General features: G+C 38.8%; 1 protein-coding gene across 3 annotated transcripts in view; it reads left to right on the forward strand.

Moving 5' to 3' along the window:
* The window catches only part of LOC129773717 (epidermal growth factor receptor), a 278,989-nt gene that overhangs the window by 181,464 nt on the left and 78,744 nt on the right, over positions 1 to 18,781 (forward strand). Inside the window, exon 1 of one of the 3 annotated variants that reach the window (XM_055777360.1) lies at positions 1,695 to 2,866. The exons of the other annotated variants lie outside the window; for them this stretch is intronic. Within the exon in view, the coding sequence (XP_055633335.1) occupies positions 2,662 to 2,866 (205 nt within the window). The 5' untranslated portion in view covers positions 1,695 to 2,661. Of the gene's footprint in view, positions 1 to 1,694; positions 2,867 to 18,781 lie in introns of those variants that run through there. 3 annotated transcript variants of the gene reach the window in all.

Raw genomic sequence — 18,781 nt, forward strand, 5'->3', positions numbered from 1 at the left:
TCCAATAAAAGCGTGTTATCACTTCAACGTTCGAGCGATCACTAGGGACTCGTTTAAGTTCTTCAGATCTCTCATACTGCTTGTAAGCTACATCTACTATTCGTACGATCACTCCTCATAAGCTCTAGATAGGGTTTCGATCTGGTAAACAAGCTGACCAGTCCAGAATCTGAAGCCCACTTATTCATTAAATCATGCCATGACTTTCCGGATAAATTAAATATTGTATAGTTATGAAACAATAAAATTTTAGTTTTTTGAATGTTTCGTGTTTCGTACACAACTAAAAAAGTTCAAATGGCCAGTCTTATAAATGAAGATAGTTATTATATCCTACACCATATACTCCAATTCAACCGACTTCTTACATATATCTGGAAACTCAGGAAAATTAAGTGGTTCTATAGTTGTGAAACGCAGTGTTGAGTTTTTTTTGCTTACGTGTCCCGTTTTTATGCCTGAACTAGTTGGTCAGCCTAATTATCGATAGTGAATATTTGTAAGCTTAGAGAAGAGAAAATTATGTGATCCTTGAACTAAAAGTAAGGAATGAATTGAACGAAAATCGGGGTAAACTACTATAGCACCATAAAGCTGATAAAGTAGTCAAAAATGTTCAAATCAATTCTATCGTTTGTATATATATATATATATATATATATATATATATATATATATATATATATATATATATATATATATATATATATATAAATCACTTGGACTTATAATCACATCGATATGTGTGAATTTCTACCTTGTTGAGAATTTCTTAGAGAGTGGTAAAAACATTTGACAAAAAAAAATAATACAGATAAATACTGTTATGTTGTTTTACCCTTTGGTACTACTGGAAAATTACTTCATTTTACTCGTTTAACAGTTTTGGGAAGGTACAGCTTAGTGTGATATTCTCAACATTCGGATGAAAGTATTAGTACGTATTGTGCTAAGAAGTGTATATTTTATGTATTAACGTGTTCAAAGCTCACACATCCTCTATAACATAATGGAAATGCCACTGAAAAGAAAAATAATTATATTGAGTTTTGGACGCTTTTTTCGCCTCTATTGGCAAGAGGCATTGGAATAACCTTGTTTCACTGTGATTTCTATATCGAAAACTACTTCATAGAATATTGTAGTTCGCCTTTTCTAATCACTATACTTTTAGTCAACTTCTAAAGATCATCACAATTGAGCCTCACCCTGTATCCCCAGAAATCTCTACAGCAACTTCTTTTCTTCGCTCTTTGCTTCCCTTCGGGACCGAGACTCTCGTTTCGCACCCCACACGTCTCTCAAGACAACCGGGCTCCGAAAGTTATTTTCAACGTGTGCTTTCCATTTCCACTTCGTATCTTATTACACCTTGCCTCATCTCGTCCTATCTCCTGACCTCCCTATACCTGTCCACATCCACACACACACACACGTCCGCTCGGCGGTTTCGTCTCGCCGTCACTCACCTGTGCAATCGGATTGAGGCGGCTAACCAATACTAAGCCCCGATCGGATGGATGAGGTGCACCACTACCTGGGTCCTGAATCTTTTCGAAGAGAGTCTGATCGTGTGGAGCGTCGGTGACTATTGTATTGGTGTTATATTTTTTACTGCCATAGCAAAATAGTCTTTTTCTTACGAGCCTCTCACAGCAGCAGCAGCAAGGTTCGCGCAAACACTTAGCGCTGTTTAGCTTTTAGTGCGAGTTACAATGCTAGATGGTACGCAGGCAGGTCCGAATTATCGCTGCGCGTCCCTCGATTCGGTTGTTTTTGTTTTGCTTCCGTTTTAATTGTTGGTAAACAGTTCCGAAAGTGGTGGACGAATTAAAGAAACGCGTCGTCGGTCGTGTCGTCTAGGTTAGGCAAAAAGTTCTGTGATTTAGTTATATCCTTGTTGGTGTTCGATAGCCCGGAACACAGGCAAACCCGAAGGATCATCACTAAATGCCAAATTGATTAAATTCAATGACGAGTCGGATTGGAATCGCTTCGGAGCGCTGGTTTAAACGGTACATTCAGTGAAGATGGAACGTGGATTATCGGCTCGTTGCCGCGAATCAACCGCGTCATAATTACCCCGACACTGGTTGTGTTGCTGGTCATGCTTGTGGTGAAATAAGAAATAAAGCGTCGTAAAATCAGAATCGCTTAACTAACACGTTTGTTGAGGCGACCGTTGAAGCGTCCGAGGAGACAACAAGGGGGTGAGAGGCAGTGTTTTCAGTTATGGACCCGGGGGTCGTTTGGGGTAATCAGTAAACCGATCGATTGTGTGCTGTGCGATCCGTGGTGTGACCAATCGATTGTTTATGTTTGCATTCGTTGTGACGACCAACGTTTGGTGCTGCGTTGGGTGTTGGAAAGAGTGCGCGGAATCGTCGCGAGTGTTGGCCGAAACCAAACAGAAATATGTAAATATTTCGTGATATTTTGTTCAAAAGTCAAAGTGCGAAAAAGTTAAAACCGGAGCGGAGGTTATTGCGTGCCGCTTTTGGTGTTAATTCGAGGAATTGGTAGCTCACGTTTAGGGAACGTGACCGGTTGTGTCGGAATCGCAAAGCAAAGCGAAGCCATGATCTTCCCGAGCAGCTAGAACAACCATCAGACACCTTAATTAAGTGGAACGAGAGGCAGCAAGAGAGTAATGCGGACAGTATGAAAGGATATAACACAAGTTTAGCGGCTGACTGGCTGCTGCTTGCAATTGTGGTCATCGGTGCACTGGTAACCTTATCCCACGCCCGGGAACGCTCTGCCGGCTATGAAGCGTATAGGAATCGACAGCAGCGGCTACAGATGGAGCGCGAGGCCCAGCTCAAGAGGCTCGAGGAGAAGAATTCCGAATTCGTTAAAGGCAAAAGTAAGTCCAGCATATGCGCGCAGCGCATATATTTTTAATCAACCCGGGCAAACACTGCTCGTGAGAATGTATTTACCCAAAGGTGAATTTTTATGGCCGAAAGGGAATAAAATGTGTCAATACACATCCCCCTTATCACAGCGCGAAACGCGCACGTCTTCTTAATCCACCCCTTTTTCTACTGAAAAACGACAACGGACGCCCCGAAAAGGTGTACAGCAAGACGCTGGACTGGTTGGGCGACTGTTTACGCAGTACTTACCTCATATCTGGAGGTAAACAAAAGCATACATTTTTATCAGCAAACTTACGTGTTTTTTTTTCTTTCTTGTCGTCTTGTTTGCGTGTCGCATTTATGATGCTCTCGCGCGCCCTGGACGGAAGGCAAATACCGCCGCGCGCAGGAATTCGACGCAACAGTCAGCAGTAGTCGAGATGCATGCAGCAGCGCACAATCAACGGCGTTGATATCGACGATCTTGATTGGTTTTTTGGGAGTGTAGGTTCGTTGAGGGGAGGATCGGTAGGGGGGTAGGTGGGAATGAATTATTGATGTGACGGTAGGAACGCAGGGTCCATTAGAGGAGCATACATTAGGCTGATAAATATCTATCGTTTCCGAGAAGAAGAAAAAAAACTTATACCTGGAAGATTTTTGTGAACGAAAATTGAATCAATTTCATGGATAAAATCGAGCTTCCTTAATTGGCTTTCAGAAAACCTTCAAAGTTTTAGATGAAGGAAAGAACATTTATTCAGGACGTGTTAGAACGTTTTCATTTATTTTTTCAGTATTGTATGAGTCAATCAGTTGGTAGCTTGGAATACTTTCCTAGGCATTGAGATGACGATGTTTTGTCTGGGATTTGCTCTCAGTACTCGCGTATGCATGGTTAAACATCATTTACCGTGTTGATTTAATACACTGATGTGTATCAAATATGCCTATCAGTAAACCAGGTTTGATTTGAAACGGCTCATCCAAATGATTCCCTAAGTTTGGACCCAAAACCTCTTCCAGAAGCTCGCAAAAGTAGTCTAAATTAATGCTGGTAGAGTCATCCATCAAAATTAAGCTCGGATCGAGCCACTTTGGAGACCATCTAATTATGCAAATATTCAGCTCCATCAATACTAACTTGCTCCTGTCAGACACATCATGCCATAATTGTTTTGTGCTCCAGAAGATGAATTTGACTTATTATCTGCCGACAATCCGTCGTTCCATGACGAATTTAACCTCTCTGTTTAGCCGTCAATTGGGTATTTCACTCAAATACTGTGTGTTGAAGCAGTCTATCAAATCAGCGGCATTATATCTCCTAGAATTTCTCAATTTGTTAATCTTGTTTATGTAATACAATGGAGCGAAATTTATGTCTAATTACGCCTAGCATTACAAGAGAGGAAGCATGAATAGATCAGCAGATTCATTTGGCTATAAAAGGAGTCGGACAGTTAGCAACCTCGTTTACACCGGATCTGATTCACAAATCGGTTCGCAAATTTTTACTCGAGATAAAAAATGTCGGAAAGAATAAAAAAATATAAATAGTTCGTTCGTTTTCCCTAATAATTGCTCATTAAACAGTCTAAAATTTTGTTATACCCAAAAATTAAAAAAAAAGATCAATGTATATGAAAATGCAACATAAGGAAGTGTCAAAATGTGGAAGAACTTTATATTTTCAAAGTAGTGCAGTATTTCGTGGATATAGAATTCAAAGCATCGAAAGAAATACACTTTTGACTTTACTGCATCCTATCGAACGCTCTCTTTCTAATTGCCAAAGGTTAGGTAACTGAAAAACCACACTTGATTTTTGCTGGCTAAATCACTATCTTTCTGTGCATCTTTTGAGAACAACTGCGCATTCGGTTGTGTTTCGATATGAAACGTTCATTCGTCATTCGATTGTATGATCTTGAAATCATTTTTGGCCATGTGCGTTTGGCATCTTTCGCAATTCACTATAAGCCCTTTTATGGCACTAATTCAGCATCTCTAACGCCAAATTGTGTACCCGTGGCCGAGTGGTGAGCGTCTCTCATTATTATGCCGGGTGTTCGGGTTCGATTCCCGTTCTGGCCGGGGGGTTTTTCGTCAAAGAAATTTCCTTCGACTCGCACTGTTGTCACGCGTATTCTAGAGCTTGCTCCTCGGAATACATTCATGGCGAGTTATTTGGCTCAAGAAATCTTAACTAAGTATTAATAAATGACGCTAATTAATGCATACTTTGAGACGGCAAAAGTTCTACAGGGAACGTTAACGCGATTCAAGAAGAAGAAGAACGCCAAATATCTGTTATTCAGCATGATTAATGCTTGTAATGATTACAATAAATGCATATAATCATAAATTACAATGCATTATCGAAAGCGTAATATGCGCATTTCACTCTACCATAAAATGTTATCATTAGGAACAATCACACATTAATCGTTATCAAGAATCATTAGGAAAAACATCAATATCGCTATTGCTACTAAAGGACTTCCACTGGGCAGATAGCTGACCTGAAATCTTTCAGGAGGTTACAGAGGAACATATATGAGAAAATAAAATCTTCTATGAATTCCATTTTTTTTAAATTTCGCTGCCATATCGTTTTGAACATTTCCTGATGAGTACCCTGGTTTAAGTATCATCGAATAATTTTCTGTAGAACTCTGACTAGACCCTTTGTTTCTTTTCCTTAATGAACAGAAACAAAACAACTTTTGGTAGTACTCTGTACAAACGCTAGTGATACTCATGGATGCACCAAATGTCTATATTACACCCCATAAATGAGCGTATATATCATAGCAAGTGTTTTTTCAATGTACGCAAATATAGGGTGGATTCAGAGCTATAGCTTAGTGCTTATTTGTTCCGGTGAGAGGTAGCATTACATTTTCCATGATCCATCTCTACATTAAGTCGTTCATTATCCCATCAATACAGTGCAGATGTCCCATAGATTGCCCGGAAAAGCATTCCAAAACTATCAAATTATTAAAATATTCTCTGCCAGTTTAAACGGCCTTTGTAATGCCGAGTGACCTTTTCGGGAGTCTTTGTAGAGAAATTGGTACGCGTTCACTTTTCAAACGAATGGTCGTAAATTCAGTTCCGACATCCCCCATCTTTTAATTGGCCAATACCCAAGCAACCAGTAAGCATTTCGCAATAGCCCGGAATCAACACTATGGTATATGCGTAAACAGTCAAGGTTACAATCAATCAGGCTTACAAGCATTAAAAGTATCGATATTTTGTTTTTAGTAGTGCCATTTGAAATGCTGTAGTAGTGCCATAACAGGGCTAGCAGTTAATGCTTATGGTTTGCTATTTGAAACTGTGTTGTTCCTCCTCTCCGTTAGTTATAGATCATCGACGTTTCATTGCACTGGAACTGATTAATGCTTCCTCTCTAATTCGAACATAATTTACTCTTGTTTTCGGATTCTGCTACAAAACAAACGATGAAAGCGATGAAAGTGTTAATAAACGATCCTTTACTTAATAAATCAGTATTCATGTGTATAAAAATTCCAGGAAGTTGAGCTCTTATTCACGACAGTGCGCTTGATTGCAAGTGTCAATTTTTGACTCGAAATCACGCCTTTGTCCTCATCCGCATTTTTCACCTGTCCCTGTGACTTTTCTCTTTTCCCGAAAATTGAAAGGGAAAATTTAGGGACATTTTTTAATGATATCAGGACCATTCGAACAACGGTTCAACCGAAACGTCAAATGCCACTAAAATGAACTAGAACGCGGATTTGAGTGGTTTTCGAATATATCTAAAAAGTGTATTGAGTGTTCATTTTTGTCGTATTCCGCGGAATAAAAGATTTACTTGGATTCTTCCAGACTTTTACGGAATATCTAGACTGGCCTTTGCCTAGTTCTGACTTTTCGTGATTCGTCCAGAGCTCTCCAGATTTATCGCAATAATATAACACTAACTCTTCTGGCTGGCTTCAACTTTCGTGAATGCTGATACGTTTTGAACAAAAATACTCAATGACATCCATTTATAGCAACCTAAACTGTAGGCTCTTGTGAATCAGCAAATTTTATGAAGTTGCTCAGAGGGTCCTTGGTAGATTTGATACTCTACGAGTCACTTTTAGTTTCGTGATAAATGTTGTTTATGTAAGGTATCAATCTGCAACTTGTTTAACGTTCAATTTCATCAGCTCTGTTTGACTTATCTGTCATATATTCTTAATATATTCTTCTTGAATAAAACGAACAAGTCTTGCAAAGTAAGACTCGGAGTTGCAAGCTCTCCATTCTAGCATTCCACGACTTTTTCGAACATTACCAGAGTTTTTAAATACAGTGTTTCAATGTACGATAAATATACCTTTCCATATGTATCAAATAATAAAAAAAAACATTAAAAATCGCAATTCACGTAATAAAAAATTGAAGAACCTCTGTTACATAAATATCTAAATAATTCACGTTTTCCTAAATGATTCCACCCTTTTCGTCAGCACCCACCAAGCAAATATTAAAGCGTATAACATTTGCACATGTCAAGTCGCATATGAAATCGTATCAAATGGTACCACATGTTGCAAATGTAGAGGCGATATACATGCATCTGAAATAGTTGCGAATTAATTCGGATAAATATGAGATTCATATTTGTTCCTAATACGACTAGTGTCATACGAGTATACGATTTATGACAGACATAGAAAAGACAAACAGAAAATATCAACGTCAAATGTAATTATAATCTCACGAATAACGAATTTGTATATATGAGTATATTCATATTTGTAGAAATGAAATCCCAACTGTTCGGATTATGGAACACCAGTTACCTCGCACGGCCATCTAAAGTATGATGCTAGAACAGTTAAGCCTCGTACGAAAAAGGTGCAGTCCTAGTTGCAGATTTCACTTATTTAACTGTGTTCTAAGGAAAAAGAGGTCTTCCCAATCAAACAAATCAAATACTTGGTTTCGTTTATTCGAAATAATTACTGCAGGAACGATCTCAATTCTGATGTTTTTTTTTGTTCATTTGTCTCAGATCAATTTCTCTCAACACATTCAGAATGTCGTTCTACATAACTTGTTACTATTTGTAAGCCAAGCCAAAGCAGCGATTGCAAATCCGAATAAACATCAATAATCTTGATGTGTCGAATTCATAATACGATGTGATAGTCCTAAGTTACGATCTAATATTATTTACTGTTATACATACAATACAAATGTGCTCCCGTGGCCGAGTGGTTAGCGTCATAACTAACATGCCGGGTGTTCGGGTTCGATTCCCGTTCTGGTCGGGGGAATTTTTCGTCAAAGAAATTTCCTCCGACTTGCACTGTAATCACGCGTATTCTAGAGCTTGCCACTCAGAATGCATTCAAGGCGTGTTATTTGGCATAGAAATCTCAACTAAGTACTAATAAAAATGACGCAAGTAATACTACGTTGAGACGGCGAAGTTCCTCTAGGAACGTTAGTGCCATTGAAGAAGAAGAAGAAACATACAATACAATGTAATATAGGAAATATAGTAAAGTCCTGTATATTCATGGTCTTTTGAAACATTTACGACATTTTACGTTCTTTATGCGGATTCTTCCATATATTTTTACGAGTATGTGTACGAGTTACAACTCCAGTTGGCGATGTAATGCAAGACCAGAGCAAGACAAGTCACCCACCATATCGCGATCGCTTTTGAACGCTCTGTGTTTTTTAGATAACGGCGGATACCCTTCGGTAACGATTCGTCAGACGGAATAACAATTTGCGACTTGAAACAAATTTTTGTTCAATGTTTTTATTCATTGTCAAAACACTGTTTACAAGACGTAAAGAAATCGAGTACTGTTAAAAAAAGGTAATTGAGAAAGAGATTGCCTTCAAACCCCGCGTGGAGAACAGTGGTGTCAAACCGGAGACCTAAATCACTCTTCGCGTCATGAAATTGAGGTTGTTGTGTTGTTAAAAAATACAAATTCAAAAATTCAGATCCTAAACTAGGATTCTAGATTCGGATTTCTGAATCAGATATTCAGATTCAAAATCCGATTCTCATTGAGATATCATACTAAGATCTCAGATTCAGCTCTCAGTTTGGGATTCAGATTCAGATTCAGATTCAAATTCACATTCAGATTCAGATTCAGATTCAGATTCAGATTCAGATTTTCCATTCAAATTCAGATTCAGACTCAGATTCAGATTTAAATTTTGATTCAGATTCTGATTCAGATACAAATCCAGATTCAGGTTCAGATTCTGATTCAATTCAGATTCGGATTCCAGAATCAGTTTACAAATTGGGATCCTTTTTCTGTACTTCTAGGGTTTTTTTTTCAACAAAACTAAATATAGCACGAACATCGTCCATAGGGGGGAGTAGTGATATTCAAAGTTCACGAGATGATCAAGGTGCGCAGAGATTTATAGTCACCCACGAGTCATTCAATTAGCTGAATCATTGCCTACTGGTCTCAAATTTCCCGCTAAAATCAAGAATCTCCCTCTAGAGAAGACTCCTTCACTGCAGTCGTCCGCTTTATGGCTTATCTCGTCAATATCCAGCACCTATTGAAAGGTTAATTCGTTTGGCATTAATCATCAGCTAACCTCAGCCCCGTTCGCACCATCCCTCTTGCTCCAGAGATATACGTTGAATTCTTAGGGTGGTTTTGTTCCACCGTCGACTCATTCTCGCTGCTGGACAGCGACGAAGAAGAACAACCGTTGAGTTCCAGCCAATCGCGCGCGCTTGTGTGGGGCTTCTATGCAAAACTGGACCTCACTGCTAGAAAGGCTGCAGAATCAGCAAAACGCAAACACTGACGATGACGACGCCGAAACAACAAGACAAGATTCGTAGAAACGGCATTCCGGAGGCCAACGAGTAAGACACAGGGCGGCCAAAACGCTCGAGAGTAGCCGGTTTTGTGTTTGGCTTGCGTGCGCGGAAAACGCGTAATGTACCTGTATATTTGTTTTGTTTTGAAGACCGTTCGTAGCGACCATTCGTGAGTCTTTGTATGTGTGCACACGAGCATTTTGGATGAAGTATTTTTAATTGACAGAGTGTGGCAAATCTTAGAAAAGATTATTGAAGCCAGAACCACCGCTTTCAGCGGAATGAATCATTCTGCGTGTTGAGAGCAAATCAAACCTGACAAGTGGAATGCGCTACGCTATCCATTTTGAGATTTCGTCTTGATTCTTTAGTCAACGACCCGGACAAAGGCGTGAAGCGCTGGGATACTATCCTTTGGCTATAGCCTGATCCAACCCTACGCCCGCATCATGCTGATCGAGCATCCGTAACCCCAAAGAGTTCCAGCACGGTTGGAAAAACTCCAGCGGCGGTGAGGATTTCATTTCTCGATATCGAAGAAAAACGCATAAAAATAAATCGCTGGTTCTCCCGATCACGAGCAATGGAACGAGCGAATGAGAGCCCGCGGTCACGAAATGCATCCATAGAGCCAACTCGGGAAAAAAGGGAACGGCATCTAGATAAAGTTTGTAATAATGAGGCCCTTGTATCCACCGTGCTCGCGCAGATTCCGGTGTGGGACGGGGAGGCTGAGGTCGGCAGCAATAAGCTGTGGAATGGAATGGGCAATATAACTGATCCTGCGAGCTTGCGAGAAACAAAGAGTCCCGAACAAAAGAGCCTTCATTGTTGATTGTGGTTCTTCGCTTCTTGCTTCGAGCACCTTCGAGGAGTTCTGGAACATCGAAGATCACGTCTGCCCAAGAGCTATTTTTGGGGTCTGTTCATTTCTCTCTCTCTCTGCGCGTCACCCAGTGATTGTCGCTTTGTTTTGCATGGAGTACACGAAAAAATACACGACTTTGCTGCTCGCTGTCCAATAGGCTCGCGAATTGTGTTTAATCATAAAGATTATGGTTGATCCCCAAATGAAGGGGATGGTAACAAAAGCTTGCCGATGCCGTGGGGCTGTGAGGATGGGAAGAATGGGTGAACAAAATCGGAGATAGCAGCTAAATTATAGGGACTGCGTTGCTGGCGCTTTGGCCGCCGAAGTGGACTGAAGTGGCAATGTGGGCCGAGGCGAACTTTGCTCCAAGGAAGTTTTTCGGGTGGTTCGGGTCGTGCTGTTCGCCTTCTCCCCGCCAGATTAATCATACAAATTGGAGAGATTCAAGATTCTGAGAAAAATTGCTCATTGTGTGTTGCGGTGCGGCATGTTCGGCGTTACTGCTGCAAAAAAAAACGCAAACAAAATTTGGGAACCGTCTCCAGGCACGATGTTTTAAGTTGATCTTAGATATTCAGGATTCTGAGATTTTGTGGTGGAGAAATAAGAAAAAATGTGTGGAAGTTTATGAGCGCTGTAAAGAGTTGGGGGCTAAATTATGCTAATGACGCGTTCAATTTAAAATGATAATAGGCTACGAGCGGCTTATCATCCGTGCGCTGTAAGTCATAATCATAAATAACAGTATCCGAATCGGTACCCTTATATTTGATCACCGCAGTGTTACGGTCTATCATAATGTCATACAGCAGCGTAGTCTCAAGCAATTTAGGAAAGTTATGATAGATCCAATTAGATAACGAACCTTTTGGGCGCATTGTATACTTTACTGCAGTCCTCCTAGTGGTCGTTCTGAATTGTTTGGCAGCAGCAGCTTGTTCGGAAAATTATCCCTTTTCAATGGTGAAAATTTGATACGACCAATACTAATCCTAAAAAATCTGACTGATGAGTGTATAAGTGAAGGTTCGCAAATTTTATTGATATTTTTCATATTTTGACCGAAATCAGTTGACACCACCATTTCATCAGAACTATTCCTACATACAGTTGATTTCTTGCGTGCGAATTGAAATTCAATCGACTTAATTTATTGTATGCCTTGAACGCATCATGAGGCAGATGAAGCGATCGTTATCTCATATATCCGTAACTGTTGACACAATGTCTGGAAATTTTCGGTGAAAAAATGCTCAGCAAGAATCAAATAAGTTGCTTGTGTTCAACATTCCAAAGAATTTGGCGGACAGATAGCTTTTGAACGATGATGTACCATTTTCTCCGTGACACTCGTGACTATTTTGCGCCATCTAGGGGATATTTCCAAACCGTTCCAAAAAGTAAACATGAAGTTTTTGTTTGGTTACGGTGCACCACATCAAAATCGATGCATCATTTCTTATCTGTTTGCTCAGCCGATTACCTCTGAAACTTCTTCTCGTTTGTGTACACTGCGTCGTTTTTTTTCAATTTTCTGTATTTGGAAAATTGGGATAGATAAAAATTGAAAATGGAAAAAGTCTGGGTTCTCCATTATCTAACCATATCTTACCGTTATCTGTTGTTGTATTTTCTGTTCTTCATTTCGGCATCCCTTGAATATACAGGGTTGGATAAAAGTTAAGCAACCAGGTGATGGAGCTAAAAGTTTTCGTTTTTTCCCGTTTATTATGTTTTTAAGATGATTTCTATGATCGCATTTTTTTCAAAAAATCGTAATTTTATAGTTTTCGTTGATTTCGCGTTTATAAATCTGTATATACCTAGTACTTATCTTTCCAAATTTACACCCCTCAGTCTATCTCGACCGCCTTGGTTTACAAATCCTAGAAGCAATCGATGAATGGAAATAGTGCATATGCTTTTTTTCTCGTAAAGCGATTTCATTAAAAAGTATAAGAATTTGAAATGGATTCATAAGTCGCATCAGACGAAATATATGATCCTTTGATTGGTACAAAAAATAAGAACACACAAAAAAATGAAATTAACTCCATTTAAACAAACCGCAATGGACATATTAGAATTTGAAGAATGGGATATTTTGTTAAACAAGTGAAAAAAATTGTATTATTTGAAACTATCATATTCAATTGTGAATCACAATAAAAGATGAACACATTTTAAGGATTATTCAATGACATTCAGTAAAAAAGTGAGTTAGCGGGCTTTTGAAATATAATCCCATAAAAATGAGAGCTCCAAGATTATTAAAACAATTTATTTGTATCTATTTCTCTCTCTTTCTCTCTTTCTCTTTTTTCATCTCTCTTCAAACGTAGTAAAAATAACTCTGATTAAATTCGCTTCAAACCCTTGGATTAGAGGCTTTTTGCACATTGCGATTCTGCACAGTTGAACCACAACCAAACCAAAGAACGAGGAACGCACCTATTACACCTTATTTTTATGTTTTTCTGGCGTACGAGACTGTGTAAAAACAACAACAAAAATCTTGCGAGTAGCTCTTATGCAATCGTTTCACACAGGATCAACCGATTCAGCTGTGGATTTTATATAGTGCGGGCTCTGAGAAACAAGTGCTGAAATCTTTAATTCCAAAATTTGAAAATTTATTAAAATTAACACTTCTTACGGCGATATTTGCATGATTTTGTGCAGTTTGCTGAACTTGATTAAGGTTTGTTTTTGTATTTTCAATTCAAGGAAAAAAATATGTTTACCAAAAATGGAAATATGTACATTGTACAATGTAAAATATATGAAAAATGTTAATTAAAATGGGAATCTTGGAAATCATTCAACATTTACTAACTAAAAGAATACCCGATGAACTCATATAAACTGTCATCAGTTTTGGAGACAGAACATAGTTTTCTGGCAGTGTCTACAGTAAATTCAATTAGCCAATTCGTCTTGTTCTTTTAACGTCATTCAAAAAACACTTCCAAAAAACGTTCTAACCTAGGAATTTGAAGTATTATTTTCACCAATAGAAATGTTTGCACATATTGAGTAGATGTGCTAAACCTATAGGAAAATACTGTTATCATGAAGAGGAATGAATTACGCTAGGAAAAAGTTGTAGCGGTGTACACAATTTATTGCATTTATCAAATCATTCGTTTTGTCGTACGATGATTTCAATGATTGAATACTGATTACAATTTTTGACATTTATCATTATATAAATGCTAAACAATCGGGTCTATTTTGGTCACCTTTTTTTCTGAGTCTAGGAGAAATGAAACGAAATTGATTTTTCTACTTATTTTTTGACGTAGGAAAACGTCTTTCAGTTTCAGTTTTTTTTCCAAACCTTCTGATTTGGTACCCTTACTGAAAGACGTTTTCCTACTTCAAATGTTTTAGTAAAAACATGTGACGGTTTTAATGAAATATTTTGAACGTAAATGACTATTCTTGCCATGGACAGGTTCTGATGATTTTTGCGATGATTGCGAAGATTTGCTTGATATTCTATCCATTATAATTTCCTAAGCCGTAAATCACTTGAGTTGACAACAGTTGAAACCACTCTCTTTTATCAATACTTTTTCTCTGTGCATACCACATACTACCCACGCAGTCAATAACGAGCTCCTAAACCATAACATTCATTCTCAAAATGGCTTTTTCTAGCCTAGAAATATGTAAAAAAAATCATTTTGTTTTCATCGTGAAGTGAAGTTCGTGATCAGTAATTAGTAATTATCATGCCTCTTCCCTCAGTCGATAAAGAGGTATTAACTCTCAAAACATTGTACTCCATACGTAACGCTCTCGTTTTCGAAACTTTCAACTTACACCCCAGTACAGAAGTGAAGGATGTGGTCCTACGTCAATAACTTCGTAGTCCTACGTCAAAAATGCGGTCATGTCCTGGGCACAACCTCCTGTAATTTCTTCGCAGTTATATATTTATTCCACCAGCACCATTTATCCTCATTTCTTAACCATTCCAATCTACCTCTGTCAACGTATAAAAACAATGACAATGTGTGCGTTTGACCCTAAAACACAAAAGCACTTTCCACAAGACGACATGAAAATTAAAGCGGGGTCTTTACTGCACAAAATTACACCGCTATGAGTTTTATCTCCCATTCATTACACCATCGATGCTTAGACGTAATTTGTATCGGATTTGTTTGAATTTTGTATCGAGCAAAACCGCTATGCGCATTAGAAAAGACTGTTGTCTGCCCGCTAGCTGGAGCAAGACTGTGTGTTTGAAATAACTAATGGTTTATACTTAATAAGTAGAAAACGGATGGAGCTCAAACTGGAATACTTTTTTCCGTAGAAATATAGCTACATTTACATTTCGGGCGAGCGATATGTTCACCCCTAATGCGTAACGATATGTGAAAATTATACTTAGCCGCTGCATTAGCTGCTCGGTATTGACAGCACGGATAGTTACACACTGAAATGCACAGAACAAAAGTATAAGAAAATGGGCAGGCTTCCAGTATTGGCCAATTTTAAGAAATCACGGGTAAGGGAATCGTAATGTATAGCATATCGAACAAATCACAGCCCATTTTTCGATTCGATTGGTGCGCAAATCATCGAAATTGACTCGCAGTGGAAATAGTTATTATCGTTAAAATTATTTAAAACATTTCTTGATATTCTGGGCACTTAATATTCACATGTTTCATATAACAATTAGTCCTATGACGACAAATCGCATGGTTATTTGATATTTAAGTTACTTTGTTTTGGTACTTTTCGCATGTCAAAACTAAATGAAACAAAACTTGGTGAGACTTTAACAAGTCTATTACATTGTTTGGTTTTTAAAGGATAGATGTATGTTGGATTACAACAAAATTTAACTGTCAGAAATCAGGGTTATACAACAGGAGCCCAACGAAATGTATCGAATGAACGACGAAGTGGTAGAACAATGTGTAGACTCTCATAATCTTATAAGCTGTCATTTACTTTGGGCAAACTTCTGTTGGCGTGCACTAGACTGTCATTTTATTTCAGGCTGTGTTATGTATTCCGTAATATGAGTTCCGAGAGCCTTTGTATCATGTCCAGAACATTCTAAAAGAGCACTAATCCAAGTATTCAGACTGTAGACGCGTAAGACGTAAGACTGGGTCTGTCTTAGAGGATGCCAAATTAGAAAAATGTCACGTTTTTTATGAAATTGTTTTAACATAAATAACACTTTTTGCTGCGAACAGAATTTTATGAATTGTATACCATTTGAATCAGAGTTTCTTTCAGATTTGATTACGATTCCTCAGCCTGTGAATAGTTTGAATTGATGAAAATTGGAACAAAAAATTGTATTTCTCTTCCATACATTTGGTCTGTGCTTTCCCAACAGAGCCGTCAAAGACGAGCACCTAAAAGGCTACGCGTCTGCTTACCAAGCGAGCGATTTTGGAGGTCAATCCCAGGCCCTCCATTGATTGACTGGCCTTTTAAAGACTATAGGCAAATTCATTTTGTAGTTTAACGGCGATCAATCAATCAATCGCGACCAAATCATTAGCTTCGGAAAACATGTAGCAGATATGCACAATGCATGCTCAGTGCAGTGCTTTCGCTTACACTAAAAGCACTGAGGAGAAGGAAAACATTTGGGACTTAAGCTTCGCCTTTTTAATCCTTAGATGTAATTTGCGATACTTATTCTAGACCTCCGGATCAATTTAGAAAAAAATGCCCCAAGATGGTACAATGCTAAAATATCTTGGTGTCACCTTTGTCCGCAAACTGTTTTTCAGATCATTATAGCCACTTACAAATAGACAGTCTTCTCCGTGTCTGAGTAATAATTTTGCTATCTACAGATAAAAAAAATATCTGATTGAGTGGGGTATACCAATTTGGAACAGCCCTTTGTCCAGACGCATCGACTCAAGCGATTCTAGAATAATATCCTCTAGATTTTACACGTTAATATCTTTTCAATTAAAGAATGGATTTAGGTTCCAAATACTCAAATTAAAAAATAATATCCCCGGATTTTTTTCGCCTAAGACATATAGAGTGAAAATAATAAAAAAAGTCACAATATAACGAATAAAATAGGTAGTTTTTCTGATTTTCTTCCACAATGCGTCATTATTGCATACAATTCTGACGTTAGCTTACATGGAATGGATTCTTTCTCCGAAGGCACGTTGCATCGAATAAGAGGTATAAAATGTTGTGCTCTGTAAATATCTGAAAAAAATGTTGATAAAATTGAATTTAAAATAAGAATTATTCAATTTTTAATTTCACTCTAGACAGCGATCAGCCAACACTATTTGTTAATCCTGAGAGTTTATTTGAAATTTATTATTCATTGATTTTCAGGTGTTTGTGTTTTAATTTCAGCTTGTGGACATTTAGAAGTTTTTTTTGTCTGTATTATAGTGACTTTCAACACTTTTTGGCTGGTTCGTCACTTTTACTTCCATCTTTGGAAGAATGTCGGGAGTGAGAATTGAACTCGTGACCTCGAGAGGTACGGATGTTACCACTACGCCAGATCGCCTCCCGCATTTAGAAGTGTTTCCGGGCTTATCGGTGACTTTTTCCGATCGTTTATTCAATTTTTGGCGAATTTGAGCATTGTTCCAGGATATAGGTGATGTCAAAGCTCAGCATGTTTTAAGCTGAATGTGAAAAAGGTATATTACTATGGCGAGAACTGTATTCTTTGGTTGAAAACAAAGGGTGAAAAGTCTCTTTCGCCGCCCCACACAACAGATTCGATTCGAATTTTATGTTTCCGTTCTGCAAAAGGTGCTGCATAGTGTGAATTGTAGATTTGTTATTTGGAAATGATGTTTTTGGTAGCGTTCAACGATGTAACTTCGCCAAGAGAAACAGGAAAACGATTTGGATATTCGATAAGTTATTCAAATAGATAGCGCTTGGTGTAGTCCTACATCGCTCTGGTAATGTAAAAGACAATACCCACTCGCCTTTTTCTATTTTTCTTCTCTCACATTAATTTAAATTTTTCATCAACTGCTTGGTTCAAGTGTTATCTGGAAGGCTAGATTTTCAGAAATCCTGGAAAAGATTATGGGACTTAATATCTCGGTATATCGGTTGTATTCTTCTTCAAGTCACTGTTTTCTCTCTAGAGAGTAGAAAATAAAATCCAGTTATCATTGCTAGGTATATTATTGCCGCGTTGAAAACATTCCCATTCTCCTACGATCGAGAGGCATTTTTCTCCTCATTCATCAGCTTCCAGCGACGGTACCAGATGTACCCTGTACCTAGCACTCAGCAGCATCCATTGAGACAGACAGTACAGTCGCATATCAAATCGTATTCCATCTGAAATCTGACAAATAAATGGCAAACGCAAGCCTCGTCGCCACTGGTTAATTGCTGGCGTTTTTGGAATTCCACAACTCTATCCGATCCTCTCGTCGACTGTCAGTGCACCAAACCCCAGCTACCCCCCGAATGTACCACCCCACCCCACCATTTCAAAACGCTCCATCCAGTACTCTAAGCCATTGCGATAGGCCGCCAGCGAAGCTGGGGGAGATTACAATAATTACTTTATTTTCCACTGTCATTATTCAAGAAATGCGTCAATTCGGATCGACTGTGATTGCTTCAACCGCACAAGAACGGTGCTGAACACGGTGATCTATATGCATTCATCCCCCTAAGAACGACGAACGCATCGAACGGCACTAATTACGACCCTCAAACGATTGGCACAGAGCTGCCGAGTGGAATTGGTCCCCCCTCTCCAGATGGTTGCGCGCATTTTCAACAGTGGCGCTAATCTGTGGTGCCACTCAGTGCCACCAATGCAATGGGCTGTGCGCGTTCGCGACCCAACAACACCACGCAATGTGGAATTTATGTGCGTAGTCTGATGTCTGCTGAAACTCCGCGGTCACTTCGTAAAACCCCTTATGGTGGCCTGTAGACCAGCGAACTTACCACGCACGCTTGCTCGCTCGCTGATTGTGGAGATTTATGGTATTCGTAAACTGTTGGTGGATGTGAAAAAAAAATTAAAAAGGGCTGACCCATCAAGCACAGGAGATTTAACGAGCGTGTGTTAAATCCCACTGCTGCCGCTGCTGCGAGTCAGCAATTAGAGTGAGATATTCATATCACATTCACACTTTTTATTACGCGCCCAGGCTCAGGCCATAACTCTCTAGAAGGGGCTGTTTCAGT

The sequence above is a fragment of the Toxorhynchites rutilus genome, chromosome 3 (assembly GCF_029784135.1).
Source record: "Toxorhynchites rutilus septentrionalis strain SRP chromosome 3, ASM2978413v1, whole genome shotgun sequence".
Lineage (NCBI taxonomy): Eukaryota > Metazoa > Arthropoda > Insecta > Diptera > Culicidae > Toxorhynchites > Toxorhynchites rutilus.